The 10,521-nt window shown below is 53.9% G+C and overlaps 1 protein-coding gene across 2 annotated transcripts; it reads right to left on the reverse strand.

Moving 5' to 3' along the window:
* Window positions 1–1,143: 1,143 nt before the first annotated feature.
* Window positions 1,144–10,486, reverse strand: FKBP8 (FKBP prolyl isomerase 8). 2 transcript variants are annotated; one of them, XM_034658090.1, is made up of 6 exons: window positions 10,341–10,486; window positions 9,845–10,065; window positions 9,034–9,206; window positions 7,171–7,248; window positions 6,523–6,654; window positions 1,144–1,460 (listed from the first exon to the last, which is right to left on the reverse strand). In XM_034658090.1, exons 1-6 carry the CDS (start codon window positions 10,403–10,405, stop codon window positions 1,431–1,433), a joined length of 699 nt encoding a protein of 232 aa, XP_034513981.1. In that variant the 5' UTR covers window positions 10,406–10,486; the 3' UTR covers window positions 1,144–1,430. The 2 variants fall into 2 exon arrangements, with proteins under 2 accessions (XP_034513981.1, XP_034513979.1); XM_034658088.1 differs by lacking the exon at window positions 1,144–1,460 and adding an exon at window positions 5,550–6,081.
* Window positions 10,487–10,521: the final 35 nt, after the last annotated feature.

The following is a 10,521-nucleotide window of genomic DNA, read 5'->3' on the forward strand; positions in this document are numbered from 1 at the left end:
GAACACGGGAGGAGCCAGCTTTGAGGGCTGACCAGCTGACTGTGTGACACTGGGAGAAGCATGACCCCTTTCTGAGCCTCTGTGGATTTAGCTCATAAATAGACAACAGTAGTAACACTGAGTGCTTAAAATGCACCAGGCTCTGTGTTCAGTGTCTGGCATCCAAGACTACCTTTTGGAGTGAAGAGAGTGGTTTGGACTCATCTACCAGATGAAGAAACCGAGGCTTGGAGAAGTTAAGAGAATTAAGAACAGGGCTGCCTAGCTGGCTTAGTTGGGGAGCGTGTGATTTTTTTATCTCGGGGTTGTGACTTCAAGCCCCACGTTAGGTGCAGAGATACTTAAATAAATAAATATTTTTAAAAAGAGAAGGGGGCACATGGGTGGCTCAGTCAGTCAAGCATCTGACTCCTGACTTCAGCTCAGGTCGATTTCAGCGTTGTGAGATCAAGTCGTTGGGTTCCTCGCTGGGTGGAGCCTGCTTAAGATTTTCTCTCCCTCTCCCTCTGCCCCTCCCAATCCCTCTCCTTACCTTCCCTCCCCCCCCCCAAAAAAAAAGAGAGAATTAAGAACACCACAACCATGGGCTGTGCTGCTTAGTAACAAGCATTTCTCCACTGTATGCTTCACGCCCCAGTGGCTCCCAATGGAACCCCAGGAAGCTGGTTGATCACCACTGGATGGCCCCTGGACACATACTCCACCTGGCAAGCTCATTGCAGAAGCTCGAGCTCTATGAAGGGAACATTGACCCCAGTCTGCTCCTTATTCCCTATATGGCTCGGACATGCCTTGCCCTCCTCGATGTGCTCACATCATGAAATATGGATAATCACAACATTTACACAAGAGCCTGGCCCTGGAGAAATGGCAAATGGCTTCATCATGGAAATCATTATTATTAATGAGTTTACAATAAGTTATCTATATAATCCCTTTCTGTCACCTATTTATGTTATCTGCAGTTTTTGTCTTTTTCAACCACACTGGGATGAACACCCACTATTCATTAGTCAGCAATTGCTAACTAATAGCTATTGCCAATACATGTATTAGTTAGTTAGCTACTGCTGCATAACGAAGTACTTCAAACTTAGTGGCTTCAAACAACAAACGTTTATTATCTCACAGTTTCTGTGAGTCAGAAGTCTGGCATGTTTCAACTGGTCCTCTGCTCGAGGTCTCATGAAGCTGCAAGCAAGGTGTTGGCTGGGCTGCATCCTCATCTGGAGGCTCAACAGAAGGGTCCATGTCCAGGCTTCTTCAGGTTGTTGGCGGAACTCATTTCCTGCTGGTTGTAGGACTATGGTCCCCATTTCCTTGCTGTCAGCTGGGGGCCACTCTCAGGTGCTAGCCACATGGCCCCCTCCACCTCAGTGATAGAGAGCCTCCCTCTCTTGAGAGGGAGAATGTTGAATGTTGAATCCCTCTCATAGTTCAAGTCTCTCCGACTTCCTCATCTGCAACCAATGAGGTCAGACCCACCCAGATTATCTCCATATCTTAAAGTCAACTGTGCCCATTAACAACATAATCACAGGAGTGAGATCTGTCCCACTTCTGGTCCTGGGATGATACATAAGAAGAAATCTCAGGAACACCTTACAATTTCTGCAGCCCACAGCCCTTGGAGCCACATCTCTGCACACCTGTCCCACAGCCTCCCACCAGCTCAGGTGCTCAGTCAGCCAATGAGCCTTAGGACTTTAAAACGTACTATTTTGTAACAGGGGGAATGCAAGGATCCATGAGAGCATTCACTTTGGAGCTAGCCCCTCTGCATGGTAGGGAAGCCAGCATGCAGCCCCAGGGTGCCATGCCTGCTCCAGTGCTCCCTCAGCTGGGCATCTCAGAGCCAGCAAGTCTAGCTGTGATATTCATGGCTATGATTGATCACAGTGAAAGGAGAAGAGCACATAGGCAGAGACCAGGAGAAACCAAGCAAGCATCCAGGTGTGGACCACTTAATTCTCCCAGCAACCTTTGCCACAACACGCACAGAGTACTGCCAACCAGGGAAGCTCACCTGAGCCTTGTTGTCCAGGGTTTATTGGGAAGGAGGGCTGACCACCCATGTGCTTGATCTCAGTCTCCAGCCCCTCCACAGGTCAAGCTGAAACCACGGGACCAAAAGCCCCACCCTAAATTATATTGTTAGCATAGACTATCAGTCAGAACATCCCAAGAACTTAGACACCACCTGCCAGGAGTAGCCCGAGGGCCACTCCTTTCTTGGGAATGTGCAGGCTTTGGACAACCTAGGCCTGCTTAGTTTTTCTTTACTGATCTACATCAGCAGGGCCTTCACGTGCCCCCAAACCTCCATTTTGCTTCATGAATCAGCTGTATTATCCTCACCATGAGCCATGAAGAAGGGAAGGCCTAGATTCCCTGGGAACAGTTTGTAGTGATGGCCGTGAGGACTCTTCCTCAAAGGTGGCCTATGTGCTTGCTAGATCTCCTGGGAAATTTTCAATGTCAGTTAAAACACCTCCATCAGCCCAGGTGACTGATGATTCCATGGAAATTTTCTTCTACCCACCCATCTGCCCACAAACATTTATGATCACTCCTTTCTGTCCTCTGCCCAGTGAGAGAGGCTCCCCAAGGAATACACGGAGGCCACGGAACAAAGGAGTGGACCCCACTCCTCTAAATGCCCACAAACCAACAGAAAATCTAGTCTGATTCAGGCAAAAACAATTATTGTCTCTAATGATGGAAGAAATGACAGACTCTAGGCCCAGCTAGCTCCAGGACCTGAATGGGGTCACCAGGACATGCCCAGGTCTCTCTCTCAGCTCTGCTTTGTGTGTGGCCTTCACTCTCAGGCCCCTCTTTGGAGAGACAAAGATAACCACAGCAGTACCAGGCCATCATCCCACCAGCTCAGCAGCCTCTAGAGAAGAGTACCTACTTCCCCATGGCTCCCGAAGTATCAGGGCAGGCTTTGATTGGCTAGTTGTGGGTCACATGATCATCTACGAGCCAATCACTGTAGCCAGGGGGCTAGAATGCTCTGGTTGGTCAGGCCTGGGTTGCAGACCCATCCCTGAGGGCTGATGGGGAACCAGGCCCAACTGCATGGAAAGGTGTGAAAGGGAGTTCCACCGGGGGGGAGAAATAGAGGACAGGCATTCAGGAATCTTACGGTCCCACGCTGGGTGACCCAGGAGGTTGTCCTTTAATGATGACATGAGATGGAGGCATGCAAAGGACACCCCACTGAAGTGCTCAGGAGATGTGAATGCCCTCTCCCTCTCCCTCTCTTGCTCACAAAGGCAGGCACACACGCACACACACACACACAGCTCATTCTAGCATGCTCACTTCCAATTCACAGCCCACTGTGAGCTGCACCCCTCAAGGGCAAGGCCAGGCTGAGTCACTGCCTAAGACCAAGTATACAGGAGGCATTGGTACATGTTTCCATATGAAAGAAAAATCCATCCTAGCTGTCCTCGAATGTATCATGTACCGCCCCGCCAGCACACCTTTACGCATGCCATGCTAGTCCTGGGAGCACTCTTCACGCCTGCCAAAGGACTCCTGTGCCTTCAAGGAAACTTCAATGCCCCTAGTCCTGGACACACTGTCATCGTCCCCTCCCCCATTCAGACCACTGAGGATGGAATGACCAAGAGCATGAACCTACTAAAGTTCACACTCCTGGCCACGGCATTCAAAGCCTCTCGTTTCCTGGCTCTAACTTGCAGGGAGGTACAGAACTGGCTGGTGGTCAGAGCATGGGTTCTGAAGGCAGACTGACCTGGGCCTAATCCTTGCCTATTGTGTCATGGTGATGGGACCCTGTGACTCCTTCCTGGGACTCGGTATGCTCAGCTAATAACGGGCACAACCAAAAGAACCTTGGAGCAAAGCCTGACTCTGGCATTACTAAAAAGCTACAGATTTCAGGACAGCATGGAACCCAGTGTGGGACCCATGAAGAGGACACAGAGATCCCAAGGACACAGAGACCCTGGGCATGAAGCAGAGGCGAGAAGACTCACACATGTGTATCAGTTGATTTTTAAGAAGGCTGCCATAATAACTTGCTAGGGAAAAGAAAGTCTTCCCCACAGATGTTTCTAGAACAACTGGATGGGCTATCTGGAAAATGAACCTCAACTCCAACCTCACGTTGCATACAAACGTTCACTGAAAGTGAATCATGGATCTCCATAGAACCATAAACCATTTAAAAGAAAGCCTAGAAAATCCCTACAAACCTGGTTAGCAAATACGGACGAAAACATAAACTGAACTTCAACAAAATTTAAAATATCTGCTCTAAGAAAATGAAAAGCAAGCCCCAGAATGGGAAAAATATTTGTAATATCCCTACCCAACAAAGGACTTGTGTCCAGAATATGAGAAGAATGGGCACAGAATGAAGCCACTGTGGGTCCCTGGTGGACTAACGCCACTGCAAGCTTGGGAAGGACAGCAGCAGTGACCCTCACAACCCAGGCCAGGAAGTCCCCCTAGCCAGCCTACCGTCCCACTGATCACCACTCAGGCCAGCTTCCCAGCCTGAGGTCAGCAAGACCAAGGAAAGAGGGGGTGTCCTATCTAGGACTCTGGCCCCCCAAGCCTGGCCAACCCACAGCCCCTGCCACAGCGCCACCCAGAGCCCCCCTGCTGTGTGGGTACAAAGTATAAGCCTAAGGGGGCTGAATGGTGGAAAGGAGAAGCAGGTTCAAGCCACCCACAGATCTGTGCCCAGAGAGTCATCCAGGTGGCTCAGAGCAGGGGCCTGGTGCAGGCAAGTTCAAGGCCTAACCGCTACCTTCTGCCAGTGGCTGTGGCCGGTGGCTTTCCCTCCCACAGCTGTTAGGGGACAGGTGCAGGACAGATACTTGTGGTGGTGATCTATTCCTGGAGCGCTCCTCTCCCGGAGGCAGGATGAAGCCGTGAGAAGGGTCTCAGGTGCTGTGCTGACGGAGGCCTGACCACTGGCTCTGCCTGTTCTGGCTCTGACGGTGGGCAGCATTTAAGGGAGAAGCTCCTACAGCCCCAGGTTGGGGGAAGATCTAAAGGAGATCAAGAGGAGCTCCTAGAATCAATCCTAACCCTTCCCCATAGTCCCTGAGGCCCCACAGGGTCCAGTTCTGCTGACCACGCACTCTTCTCAGCCTTGAACGCACCAGGCTCAGTCCTGCTCCAAGGCCTTTGCACTGGCTGTGCTGTTACCCAGACATGGGGCTGCCTGTTTGCCGCACAGCCAGCCCCCTGTGGTTGCCGATGTCTCAGCACTGTCCCCAGTTAGATCCTGTCAGGATCCCCATTTTCAGATGGGGTAACAGAGACAAGAGAAGTGGAGTACCCAGCAAAACTTGGTGTGAACTCCCACAGAGCCCGGCTGAGCACCCTGAACTCATCGCCCCACTTCTCCAGGCCTCTCTTGCCCTCCTTTGTAAAGCAGGTCTGCCGTGGCCTGAGAGGAGACACCCCCCGTTCTAGTCCTGCATGACCCTGTATGTGACACAGGCTGTCTCTGGCCCAGCCCCAAGTGACAGTGGAAGAAGGGACTGGAGCCAGTAGAGTGCGGGGTAGGAGGCTTTATTTCACTGGAGGGGAGGGAGAGAGAACCTGGACAGAGGGCAGCAGGCAGTGTGGGTGGGGGATGACGCTTGGACAAGGACTGGGTTGGGGAAGGGCTGCCCCCAGGCCTGTTGGGAAGGAGAAACTGAGGCCGGCCTCTGTTGAGACCTAACCCAAGGGGGTGGGGGTGGGAATGGGAATTGGGTCTGGAGGAATGAGGGCCCCCTCCCTCCGGGCTGGACATGGAGCCCGGGCCCTGCCTCACTTTCCTCCTATAGGGCCATAGTCCCTCCTGGCTCACTGGGGCCATGTGGCCCCCACACCTCACTGCTCCCGCCCCAGAGGAGGGGGCTAGATCAGACAGGGCAGTGGATAGGGAGCCTGGGGAAGTTAGGGAGTGTGGGGTTGGGTCCGTGGTGTGCGAGGGGGTGGTGGCCACCTGGGTGGTCAGTTCCTGGCAGCGATGACCACAGAAAGAGCCACGCCCCCCAGGGCAACAGCAGTCGCCCCAAACAGCCACTTCCAGGGGATGGACTGTGGATAAAGGAGAGGGAAGAGAAGGCTGGAGGGCGGTCAAGACTGATACCCTGGGCTTCAGCTACCAACATGGCCCAAACAGGCCTCCCAGGAAACCACTGCCTGACAATGCCTTTCCCACCTTCTGGCAAACTCCTACTCATACATCAAAACTCAAGCCAAGTGTCCCCCTGTTCTAGAACACCTCCCCTTCCCCTCTGGAAGAGCTACCATTACCATTCCCCACCCGGAGCCCTCCAAGTTGTGTTCCATCTTCTGCTCTAGCCCTGGCTGCACAGGGCTGAGGCTTCTGTGTGTCCCCAACATGGTCCAACACAGCCCAGCTGACAAGGACATCAATGCTTGCAAAATGAAGGAGCTCCTTCCAGATGGCATCCCCCGCCCTTAGCCCCTGCCCCTCCTCTGGGAGCATCCCCGTGCCTGCCAGCCCCAGCTCACCCAGGCACCCTTGCCAGGACACTTGGCAGGCAGCCGGCTGGGGTTGCCCAGCATTTTCCGGTACAGGGCGGTCTCTGTGCTCCTCTGGGCCGCATGCTTTTTCACCAGTTTGGAAAGCTCTGCGTGGATCGTCTGCAAGAGGTGGGTGTCAGTTAGGCTAAGAACACACAGCGGCAGCAGCCAACCTGACCACTGTTTCTGAAGCTCTGCCTTTCTGGGGCCCCTGGTCACTTTGGGGCTAAGACCACTGGGACATGAAAGTTCCATCTCCCCCTCTCAGGGCATCAGCAAAGTGGGGGCTGCCATCTCTATCCCCCTAGGTAAACAGTGGATGAGGCAGAGCGCAAGGTGGCCAGGAGAGAGGAAAATTTTGGTAAAAAAGCTGAGGACACTGACATTGGCCACACTGATGGCACCCTTGGCCTCTGGGATCCCTGCGGGGGAGGGCTGAGCCCAGACTATTTCCGCAGGGGTTACGAGGGTCTCAGCAAGCTGGCTGGGGCTCTTCAGCCACCCACCCCATCCCTGTCACTGCCCAGGATAGAACACCACAGGGAGGGCCACAGCAAGAAGGACAAGATGAAGACCACAGGATGACTTCCCAGACAGGCTGGCAGGGCAAGTCCCAAGGTTGCCCCCTCTGCTTACCTTGTTGGAAGGTTCCAGCTTCAGGGCTGCCCTCAGAATAGGAATGGCCTCACTGTACTCCCCTTGCTGGGCCAGCACCTGGGAGAGGAAGTGGATGGCATCACTCTGGAACCACAATACACCATGATCTTCTTCAAAAGGCCCAGCCCTGCCAGGCTCCTGGCCACCCCGACTAATCCCAAATCTATCACCAACAATCATCCCAGGGATCCAGCCACCCTTATACCATTCCCGAGCCCTCAGACTACATAAACACCCCACTAGGCTCAGTGTCAATTCAATCTGCTTCCTCCCCGGCATGTCTGTCTCAGCCTTTGCAGGAAACCTGAGTGCTGGCCTCACCTCCTCCCTTGCCACCCTAGCTGGCTCAAGAAGCCAACTGAGCTTTTGCAAAGCTTTGACGACAGTGAATGATTCCGAGCCAGCCGATAAGGTCCACCTGAACTATGCTGGTGTCACTGAGAGACTAGATACTAAGTGGGGAGAAGGGAAGCCTTGAACTTTTGAGCGGGCAGGAAGAAGCATCTTGGTCACCCTGAGGGGAAAACCCACAGCAGACAGGCACAGCAACCCTACAACATTGCTAATGCCTGGATCCAGCCATGCCTGAAGCCAACACCCTGTACTTGGCAATTCCACAAGTTATTCATTCCTCCTCTTGCTTGAATCTGTTTGAATAGGTTTCTGTCACCTACAACCAGCAAATATACATGTGTGAGGCTACTTGAGCAGACAATCCCACTGTCCCCAAGAGGACTGTAGACCCCTGAAAAAATAGAGACAGCATCTTTGTCCCACGTTTCTACACAGAACCCTACACACAAGTGCTTAAAAAATGCTGCTTGGAGGGAGGCCCTGCTCGTGCCTCTCATAAACAGGCTAGGTGACCCACCATTTGCTTGTGTCTCGATTTCCTCAGTTTGCTGCTAAAAGGTGTTGAACCTCCTCCCTCAACACACACACACACACACACACACACACACACACACACACACACACGAAGGTGGGGATGAACCGAGATGGGGACAAAAGCAATTATGGTCAAGTCTACACAGGCCAAATTCATCCCTACATTCCACAGCACTTACTGGGCACCCACTGTGTACCTGGCCCTGTTTGCCGGGCTAGAAATTTACCAGTGAATGAAACAGACAAAATCTCCAGCTTCTAGTAAGGGACATAACAGCCACGATGACACCTGCCTGTGCCGACGGCAACATGGAAAACATGAAGACAAGGCAGGGGGTCAGGTGGGCGTGGCAGGGAGAGCTTCCTGAGGAGGTGACATCAGAGCAAAGACCTGAAGGAGGTGAAAGAGGGACCCATGGGGAGATCTGGGGTGTGAACGTCGCAGGCAGAGGGCAGAGCCTGTGCAAAGTCACTAGGGTGGGATCAGCCCTGACCTGGGCAGCAAGCAGTGAGGAAGCTGAGTAGGCTGGAGAGAAGGAAGAAGAGAGGTGGAAGGCGATGGCGGGAGGACCATATGGCTCATAGCCCCATGGGCTGCAATGAGGACTTGGCTTTTTACTCCAAGAGACACGTGAACCATGGAGAATTACATGCAAGGAGCAGTCACTGAAGGACCACAGAGTAGTGTCGGGGTAAGAGAAAACCTAAGACCTTGGGTTCAAGTCTGGCCTCAATGAATTGCTATGATCCAGACCACACCCCAGCACCTGTCTGGGACTCAGTTTCTCCACCTGTACCCCAGAGAGCTTGGCTGGTTTATGCCTGTGCCTGTCTCAAATCCAGAGTTTGGAACCAGCTCCACTGCTCCGGGTGGGGGGAATCAGCCTGCCCACCTGCAGCTTACGCCCATATGCCCGTGGCCTGTGGCGCGTCCACCCACAGCCTGCAGCTCACCTTTCCCTTGCGGAAGAGCGCCTTGATGTTGTCGGGCTGGTGCTCCAGCACGAGGCTGCAGGAGCGCAGCGCCGCGCGGTAGTGGTCCAGCTTCAGCTGTGAGGCTGCCAGGTTGTTCAGACATTTCACCTTCAGCTGCAGGAGCTGCTCCTCCTCCTCGAACGTCATGTCCACTGCGGGGGGATGGCGCTCAACTGCGGCAGTGGTTACCACGCCGCCAGCCCCCCACAGCCGCCCATCTGTGCAGTGCCGGCTGCCTTCTACCCCAGGGAAAGGCGCCCCACACACTGTGTGACCCAGGCCAAGGCCCACTCCCTCGGCACCTGGTGGCCCAGGAGACTGGGTGGGGAGGGCCTCTGAGTACCCCAGTCCCAAGAGACTGGAGAGAGGGGCTCTGAATTCCCAGGGGCAGGGCCTCTACCATCTATTCCTCAGAGGACCTCAAGCCTCTCTGGTCTCAGTTTCCCTATCTCTAACATGGGCCAAGACCAGCCCATCCTCAGGGTACTCCTAAGCAGTCTGTCAGGTGGAGCCTAAGCAATGGGAAGGCTAAAACCACAGGGCACATGGGTTGACACGGTCTACGGTCACCCACATTCCAACATCTACCCGCGTTCTGTAACATTTCGTTGATCAGGGACATATCATAACTCTACAGTGGACTCTAGTCTAAAGGTTAGGAATAGTTGAACATCTATCCATATTCTGGAATATTCTAGAACATTCTGAGTCTGAGTCCCTCTGTGGCTTGATGTTTCTGGCACCAGTGGATGCCTTTGCAGGGGGTGGCAGGATTTGACTTGGCAGTCACCTTTGGCGCTAGAGGTGATGGCCTTGATGGCGAGATCGTAGGAATTGGCAGCCAACACGAAGTCGGCCCGCTGGTAGTGGGCATTGCCACACTCCCGCTTCCGGTTGGCCAGAGCCACACGCTCCTGCCCTGTGAGCATTTCCAGGTCAGGCCCATCCACGGCAGTCTTCAGGGTCACCTCCAGGCACAGGGCCGCGTGTGGGGGGATGTATGGGCTCCTGCTGGGGGATGGGGCAAGAGCAGCACTCAGACCCAGCGGCCACCATGAATGAACCCGACACACTGGGTTGGCTAGGGAGCAGGGGGAAAGGGCTCAAGACTTGGGAGCTGGCCCCACCGTCACCCCCTCCTCAGTAAAACGAAAGGGAAGTAACTAGTCACTCATGGGCTACCTGACTTGGTGAGTGACGTCTCCTCCCTAAGTCTGTTTCTTTTTCTATAAAATTGGTAAGCAAAGGGGTCCCCCATGGGGACCCTGCTGGTAACAGGTTCTCACCTGCCCTGGGGGCCATAGCAGTACTTGGAATCAGCAGTGACCATAGCAGTCTCCCCCACATCCATGAGCGGAACGCTGAGATCCAGGGCCTGGGTATATGGGGGCAAGAGGGTCAGGCAGGCTCAGGTACACAGTAGCAAAGCCATGCCCACCCTGACCCTACCACCACCCGCCCCCCCCC

The sequence above is a fragment of the Ailuropoda melanoleuca genome, chromosome 4 (genome assembly GCF_002007445.2).
Source record: "Ailuropoda melanoleuca isolate Jingjing chromosome 4, ASM200744v2, whole genome shotgun sequence".
Taxonomy (NCBI): domain Eukaryota; kingdom Metazoa; phylum Chordata; class Mammalia; order Carnivora; family Ursidae; genus Ailuropoda; species Ailuropoda melanoleuca.